Source organism: Charadrius vociferus, unplaced genomic scaffold (genome assembly GCF_000708025.1).
Source record: "Charadrius vociferus isolate BGI_N301 unplaced genomic scaffold, ASM70802v2 scaffold1853, whole genome shotgun sequence".
NCBI lineage: Eukaryota > Metazoa > Chordata > Aves > Charadriiformes > Charadriidae > Charadrius > Charadrius vociferus.
The window spans coordinates 4,433-12,914 of NW_009647485.1; the positions used below are offsets into that span (position 1 = coordinate 4,433).

Sequence of the window (8,482 nt, forward strand, 5' to 3'; positions counted from 1 at the left end):
CCCCCCCCCTGCCTGTGGGAGTGGAGCGAGCAGCTGCGTGGTTTTTTGTTGCTGGCTGAGGCCAAACCACGGCAAATGATAATTTGGGAAAGCTGAATCTTTTACAGGTAGGGTAGCAGAGACTTTGGGGGTTGGGAAGGGAACATGGTTTCTCTCTTATTCCTTCACAGTGGGTGGGATAGTGGTGAACTTAAATTTCATATGTAAAAGGAACCCTGCGGAAAAGAGAAAAGGATATTGAATTCCTTGTTTCATGCCACAGAAACTGTTATAACTAGTTCTTCCACTGCATCGTGTCCTGTTGTTTTGCCACTCTATCAGCAGTGATTATGTTGTCCTGCTACCCCGTGAGGCTGATAATTTCTTCTTTGTAGGAGTCCAATTACCCGCTAGCCTGGGAAATCTGAGGCTGGCATACTACTATTGTACGTGGTGAATGTTTCCTAAATCCCCAAATAGTTTTGAGTTAAAATCAAAACACTTCCCCCCACTACCCTGCTCCCAGCAGTTCTATCAACTTTTATCCATTGGATTGGGATTGTCATTGAAGTCGTGAAATATTCTCTGTCTATGGTAGTGCTTTATACTTAACCTATTGCTATGGCTTCAGAGCATCTCCTAGGCCTCAAACAAACCCCAGAGCTTCATCCTGTTTTAGCACTTAGAGCTTCTCTTGACTTGGTCTGCAGCTGTGTTAGCTGGAACTGAAAAATAAGGTCCCTGATGTGTGAGTATCAACTAAACTGGCCACTCTTTTAAAGTGTTTTTCTGTTTTCCTTAGGTGAAATCTGTTGGAGAGAGGGTGGTTCTCTATGTTCTGAATCGAATTATCTATCGGAAACAAGAAATAGAAAGAAATGAGGTCCCATTTCTCTGTCATGGTAGCAACGACTATGCTAAGATCATGTGGAAAAAAGGAGAGGCTATTGGGTTCTATTCTGTTAAACCTACAGGTAAAACACTTGTGTATTGTGGGATTTGAGGGGGGTGGAAGGGGTGGGGGATGGGGAGCTTATTTGAAGAATATTGTTTAGTAGAGACTCTACAAGCCTTGCAGGCCTAGTAAGTTGGTGTTTTCTTGAATTCATAAGAAGTCAGATTGCAGTTAAAATTTCTGGCTTAAATGCTTATGCTCTTTAGTAATCTTAAGAAAGTTTTTAGATTTCTTCATATTCTGCAAAATAGATTTAAAATTGTAGAAATGAGGTATACCTGAAAGCTTTTCTCCCCCCCCCCAATAATTGTTTAATGTTAGATTGGGCTATGCTTGGTTGGTTGGTTTGTTTTTACCTAGCTCCAGAATGCAAAGATCCTGTTTATCTGAAATAATTGTAGAATCAGATGTCATTATCACTTAAACATTTTATATCATTACAACATAGAAACTTTGCTCACAGGCACAAGATTCAGCTATACTTGGTGGTAACAAAAAGAGATTCCCTTTCCTTCCACGCATGCATTCCCTCAGAGATTACAGTTTAGCTAGCAGGTTTATGTCATTAATGGTACAGATTTTTCTGTTGTTTTTCTAAAACATTATAATTTCCCTTTAGTTGTTTTGGACTTAATTGTGTTTTTCAATAAAATTTGGTATTTGAGTAGGCTGTTTGGCACGTTGATAGCACTTTGTAGAACATCAACTTTTGGATCAAGAAGAAACAATCTGGCATTTTTGTTTTATCTCTAGAGGGGGTTAATGAATTCAGGATTAATGTTGGTACTGGAGGTTCGCTGGAGACTTCCTCCATCTGACATACATATATGCCTTTGCAAACTGTTAGAAATACAGTAGTAAGCTGTCTGGATCACTGACCTATTTTGGTCTGGCAATCAAGATAGGAAAGCAACCAGCTAATTTGTTCTGATTGTCTCTGTTATCTTTTTGTGGAATTTTTTTTTTTTTTAAGAAACAATACATTGCATAATTTGTATAATTCTCAGTATTATTTGTAATGTAAAAAAATGCTGTAGCATGGTGGTCACAAAGTAGTTGTTGTGGCCTTATAAAACTGGAAATTAGAGTAGTGGTTCTATTTTTAGTCTAGAATGGGGATGCTTGTTTATATGGCACTGAAGTTTTGCTATACTCAAGCTGATTTGTTATAGTTTTCATGATGCTCTCCCATTTACTTGTCCTGAGTTTGCAAACACTGAAGGCATTCTCAATATTTCACCCATGTTTGATTGTGTGATGTATTCTCCAAATGAGTAGCCCATATGGAGAAAGACAGCTCTGGATACAGATGGTTAGGAAAGAATGGTGGAACTTGACCCCAAAAGGTACCCAAGTAATGTAACCTCTTGTCCTGGTTCCGGCAGGGATGGGGTTAATCCCCCCAGGAGCCGGCAGGGGGCAGGTATTCCATACCACGTGACCCATGCCCGAGTGCATAAGAGGCACTAGCCGGGGCGAGGAGAGCAGTCACCACTTGGGGGTGGGCTGCGGCTGTGCGGGTCGGTCGGTGCGCTTCGCGGCGGTACTGTAATCGCGTTTTCATCTTTTCTTTTGCTGTTCTGTTAAATTACATTCTTTTAACCCACGAGTTTTGCCCTGACGATTTCTTTTTCCATGACTGTGGGAGTTGTGCGAGCGGCTGTGTGGTTCTTTGTTGCTGGCTGAGGCCAAACCACGACACCTCTCTGCCCACGTTTTCCTTGCTTGAAAAATGAAGAGAAGTGTGTTCATTGGTCTCAAAAGTACAAGGTTGTGAAGATAAACTGTTGTATAGATGACTGTATGCTTCTCTTTGTCCTTGTTAGAGGAAAGGACTTTTTTTTTTTTTAATTTTTTTTCTTTTTACATTATTCACACTGACTGGCAAAATGAGTGCCTGAAAATGAATTGGATAGCTGACATGCTATCTTAATGCCATTATGTGGCATAACTTTGTCACCACTGAGTCCATAGCTATCCTTTGAATCCTCTGATGCTGAAGTACATATGTGTTGTGACAGTCTGTTTCATCTTCATTTAATTAGGGACAATGTATTATTTATGGGAGAGTTTCAATGTAAAGCATCCTAGGATTTTTTTTTTTGTTGTTTCATTTTAAAAAAATTGGAATTATTGTTTCAGTCCTTAAACAAGAGCTGCATTGTAATCTTCATATTTGTCCTGAGGAGTTATATAATCTACATAAAAGTGCAATTCAAGAATTTTATTGTCGTCTTTTCCCTCCTCCCTTTTTCAGCTGCATTTTTAGTATGGTTTTCCTATGGAATTGTATAGTGAGATTTCAAAGTGAGCCTTTCCTCTCTATCTCTGCTATTCTTTTCGGGTACTACTGGACTGCTTTAGCAGACTCTTTCTAACATATTAATCTATGATATATCTTGGCAACATTATGAAGCCTGCCCAAAGAGCCAATAAATATCTGATAGCAATTATTTATTTTTATAACTTTAATATAACTTTATATATTTATATGACTTATTAAGTTTTTGATATAATTTTTATAATTTATAAAGCTCTCTATTTGAATATGCTAAAATCCATACGGCAACATGTCAATGCTGAAGTACTGATGGATTCCCCCCTCCCTGTTATTTCAGGAAGTATTTGTAGCTCTTCTCTTACTCAGAGTTATCAGCTGCCAGTGCTAGACACAATGTTTGTAAGAAAGAAACATCGTGGGAAAGACTTTGGGCTCGTTATGTTGGAAGACTTTGTGGATTCCTTTACAGAAGACACTCTTGGCCTACGATACCCACTGTCATCCTTCATCTACATAGGCAAGCTTTTTGTTTTATTCTTCTTATCTTTTTTGTTTTCTTTACATGTCTAAATGAGTGCTTTTGTTCAAGCTCCGTGTTTGTGGTTGCATCCTCAGTTTCTGTATTAAATGTCCTGCTCTTCAGTGAAGGTTAAAAAACCTGATTTGTTGAAGATGATGAAGTATTTCCTGATTAGATTTTTAATCCTCTGTGTGAGGTTAGATTATTGGATCTCTGTTGGCTTTCTGTTACTGTGCAGTTTACCGCTATATTCCCCTCCCCCAGACTCCAGAGTGGGCTGAGGTGTTTTTGTGTATGATCTCCTAATGTATATCTTCTTTGTAGTACCTTTTTCTTGCTTGCTTCTAAGCCTCACAAGGTCATTTAATTCATGCTTTCTCAGAACTTCTGGTCAAGTGGACATACAGTTCTAATGTATAAGGAAAACACTTATGGTTCTTCCATTAACAACCCAAGAGGGTTATGTCAGCTAGGAAGTGACACACATTTTGGAAACGATGTTGGTTGGGACTGTGTTCAGGCAAGAAGCATTTCCTTTGTCCAGTTTCTCAAGGCCTACTCTCAGGCAATATATCAGGCTTCCTTCTATTAATGTTTTCATCTGGCCTTCTTACTTAGGCACTTGAAACTTTTTGCTTTTCCAAGTACTGCTCTCTGCTGTTGGATCTGTCTAGACCTGGTTTGTTAGGCTTCAACCAGCAAACCGTCTTGAGCAGAATTTAACGACTAATCCATTTCCCTGGCTAAGGAATGATACGGCATGGATCTTGTCCACTGAGATTATGCATCAGTAGTGAATCAGGTGAAAAATGGTAGTTTTCCTGGTAGCTACTACAGAATAAAGTCAAAACATTTCTCTCCACGTGGATGTTTAGTATGTGTATTGAGAGGAAAGAAGTGGAGGGACAGCAAAGAAGAAAATATTCCAAAAGTGAGTGGATGATAAACCATGCAATGGCAACATGATTGTGTTCCCAAAGAGTGCTTTTCACAGGTGCCTATAATAACATGAGGTGACAAAAATCACTTGACTACATCCTCTGTCGAAGAGCTCTTTGATCCTGGTTGGGTCTTGTGATTAGCATGGACAGTGACCAGTGAAGTTGTAAAACTCCAAAGTGGGTGCTTAGAGAAGAAGGAAAAAAAATCCCATCTATCTTTGTTTGCAGTTTAAGATAATAATGGAAAGTGCTCAAACCTGAAGAAAGGATTTATTGAGACAGATTACTAGGTAGGGTAAAGCATACATTATAAACATATTTCAGACTGGACTGTTTTGTTGAACAGTTCTTTCTGTGGTGGTTTATGCATATGATGAAAGATTGCAAATGACTTTGATTTCAGATAAACTTTAAAAACTGATGTACAGACAAGTATATATAGTAGTGTGCTTTTTCTTATGTTTGTTAAGCTTGTAAGCACTATTTTGAGAAGTACCCTGGGGATCATGACCTTTTGTGGGAAGTGGAGGGAGCAGGACATTGGTTCCAGAGAACACCTATTACCACTATATTGCAAAGGGAAAAGCTCAAAATTGCAGGTATGGATGCTTTGTTTTGTTTTCTGACACTTTGTAAAAGTTGTACTGTAGAGTGTTTGTTCAACAGTGACTTCTGTGAACATTACCCATGGAAACTAGTAGAAAGATTTTTATTTGTCCTGAGATCAGTGAGATCATATTTGGAATGGTTAATTGTTACATAAAGGTACTATAGTTTTTCTTTTCCCTGTTTACTCTTTTAAATCTTAACAGCAGAGGTCTCTCAGAAAGAAAATACAAGTTTCCAAGCAGAGGATTATTTTCGACAGTCTGCAGCAGAATCTGAAGCAAGTGGACAAAAGACTGAGCTAGAAACACAGCTAAGTGTAGGTACACAGACTATTTTACATATATTAAAAAGGCTTGAGAGCTTTTAAGAGTTTTCTATAATCATGTATCTTATCTTGTCCTATTCTTGATATTTCTATTTCAAGTTCTCAAAGAACAGTCCTGGGTTACGCAGAGAGCTTGTACTTTTCATATCTCTTCACTTTCTCTAAGTGGCAGCCAGTCTGACAGAACCCATGGTTCTATCAGAGTTATTTTGATTGCTTTGTTACTAAAAAAAAATGAGAGATGCTTTTTGTCCATCTCATTATAATTGAATTGGCTCATATATTTGAATATGAATATATTTGTGTCTTAGATTAATATGAAGCTGTTCCTCTATCTCGTTTGTGTTCTGAAGCCACACAGAATGTGCTTGAGAAAAACTTGTAGCTCCAAATACAGTGAGGATGGATTTGTGTGCTTCAGGACTGTCTGTAGTATTGACATGACCATGCTTTCATAGAAGTCAAAGCTTTAATTAAAAATAGGAAATAATGGATGAATTTGGTACTCTCAGCTCTTCGTATCTAAACTTCAGATTTGAAATGTAAATCAAATGTCCCTTTTCCCAGTTGAGAAAATTAGCATTTCCGAAAGCAAAACTGATAGCAAAGTAGTGATGTTCTTAGTCTCTAAATGATCAGAAGCAACAACTCTTAGTTATCTTTAATTTGTAATAGTGTTGAGCATCATCACTGAGTTCAAGATTCAGATTCCAAGAATGATAATATCATCAAAACAATCTCAAAAATGCATGTTTTGGTTGTAGAGCTACATGGATATACTTGGAGAAAATAGCAGAAGGATATTAGTAGTTCTTACGATTTTTGTGGCTGTGAGTTAAGACCTCAAGTCCTGTCTCTTGCCTTCTTCCAGAACATGATAGATTCCAAAGAGCTCCAACTCCTCATAGCTTGGTAGAATTGCTGGCAGCTCTTTTCTTGGCACCTGCACTATCTGTAATGCGTTCTGCAATGCTTTAAAAATTGTTGGAACAGTAAAAAAATTAGAACACCTCACCTTCCCCCTGTTGTAGTAAAATTGGCATTAACTAGAAGAAAAAAAAAAAAGTGCAATACAATTGAAGCAACTAAGGAAACCTGCTGCTGCTAAGTGTCCTCTATGCATCCCCAACCCTATTTAATTATTTACCGAATATTAAAATAGAGAAATAGTAACTAGACATGATTTATCTAAGATTTGATTAAGGAACTAACTACTAGACAATGTAGCTTTGCTGATAAGTAACATATTCTTGTCAAGAGAGTGATGAACTGTAGGCCTGGTCAGCAAACCGAGAAAACCACCGCCAAGAGTAGAGGAGAAGTAGGTAAAAGGCGATTTCGGCAGGGGGAGATCACAATCACCGACTCATTGACCACCTACCCAAATGATACCACTTACTCAAAAGAGAACAATGGAAGGAGACAGAATCTGCGCACTAATTTACATAGGAAGCGAAGAAATCTCGACTGATCATTAGAGAATAATAATGAATATGTATTAATTGTTTAAATATGTAATAATCAATGTATAAAAGTGGAGATTTTTTGAAACTAAGGTGTGCTGCCGTTTTGGGGCGAGTACCCCATTTCTGCGCATTAATTGAATAAACTGGTAATACCTCTGCTCTGTGTTATTGGCTTGCACACTGGGTAAAGAACCCAGAAATAACCCATATTTGGGACAACAGTTTCTGGCAACCCAGATGGGACTGTGCTGACAGCCTTGCCTGGTTTGTGTTGCCGCATCTGACGGGAAGAGGACTGAGTGGACTCTGGTGCGCACCAACCTGTTGATCAGGGACTCCTTCAGCTTCTCTCCTGCAGTTGGGCGGTGAGCAATACAATGGTGCAATGCTACTGAAAAGAGGTATTTTGAAATAAGGAAAAGGGGGGAGGAAAATCACTGAGAAGCCGTGAGCATTTTGGTCTGCATAAGATGTATCAAGGGAGATACGTGGCAGAAGATGAAGGGAGACATCCCTCGTAGAATAACGTTTCTGAAGAAAGGGTTAGAGTCCCCCTTGGGTTTTTAGTAAACACTGAATAAGGGAATTTTTTTTCGGTACTGACATGGGTGCTACTGTTTCTCAGGAGACAGCCTCCTGTTCTCCCCTAGGATGCATCCTAAAGAATTGGAATAAATTTGGAGGGGACCCCATGATGAAAGATAAATTAAAGCGATACTGTAATCAATGGTGGCCACAATATCAGTTGGAGGATGGTGAAAAATGGCCAGAAAATGGGTCTTTGAAATATAATACTATATTGCAATTAACATTGTTTTGTCGCCGAACTGAAAAATGGGATGAAATACCTTATGTAGGTTTGTTTTTTGCTTTGAGAAATAACTGAGATGTTAGAAAGAAATGTGGTTTAGTGGAGTCTAAACATCAGGTCAGTATACATGTTTCAAATAAGAAAAAGGAACAAAAGAATTCTTGTTGTACTGGTTGCGGAATGGGACATACTTATATGTACTTATACTATGCTTGTAGTAAACATGATAAAATATTTAATTTGTTGAGATAAGATACATACATATAAGACATGGATTCAACAAATGGACCACTTGGAGGATAAACAACTGGCTGGACGGACACACAAAGAGTTGCGGTCAACAGCTCGATGTCCAAGTGGAAACCAGTGACAAGTGGCATTCCTCAGGGGTTGGTACTGGGACCTGTACTGTTCAACATCTTTGTTGGTGACATAGACAGTGGGGTCGAGTGCACCCTCAGCAAGTTTGCCAATGATACCAAGCTGTTTGGCAGGGTAGACACGCTGGAGGGGAGGGTTGCCATCCAGAGGGACCTGGACAGGCTGGAGAGGGGGGCGCAAGCCAGCCACATGAACTTCAAAAAGGCCACGGGCA

General features: G+C 38.9%; 1 protein-coding gene across 1 annotated transcript in view; it reads left to right on the forward strand.

Moving 5' to 3' along the window:
* The window catches only part of LOC104282640 (soluble lamin-associated protein of 75 kDa-like), a gene marked incomplete at both ends in the record, with an annotated part of 18,679 nt that overhangs the window by 2,457 nt on the left and 7,740 nt on the right, over positions 1-8,482 (forward strand). The window contains 4 exons of the mRNA XM_009880754.1: positions 782-953; positions 3,553-3,732; positions 5,147-5,283; positions 5,503-5,601. Of these exons, the coding sequence (XP_009879056.1) occupies positions 782-953; positions 3,553-3,732; positions 5,147-5,283; positions 5,503-5,601 (588 nt within the window). The remainder of the gene's footprint in view (positions 1-781; positions 954-3,552; positions 3,733-5,146; positions 5,284-5,502; positions 5,602-8,482) is intronic.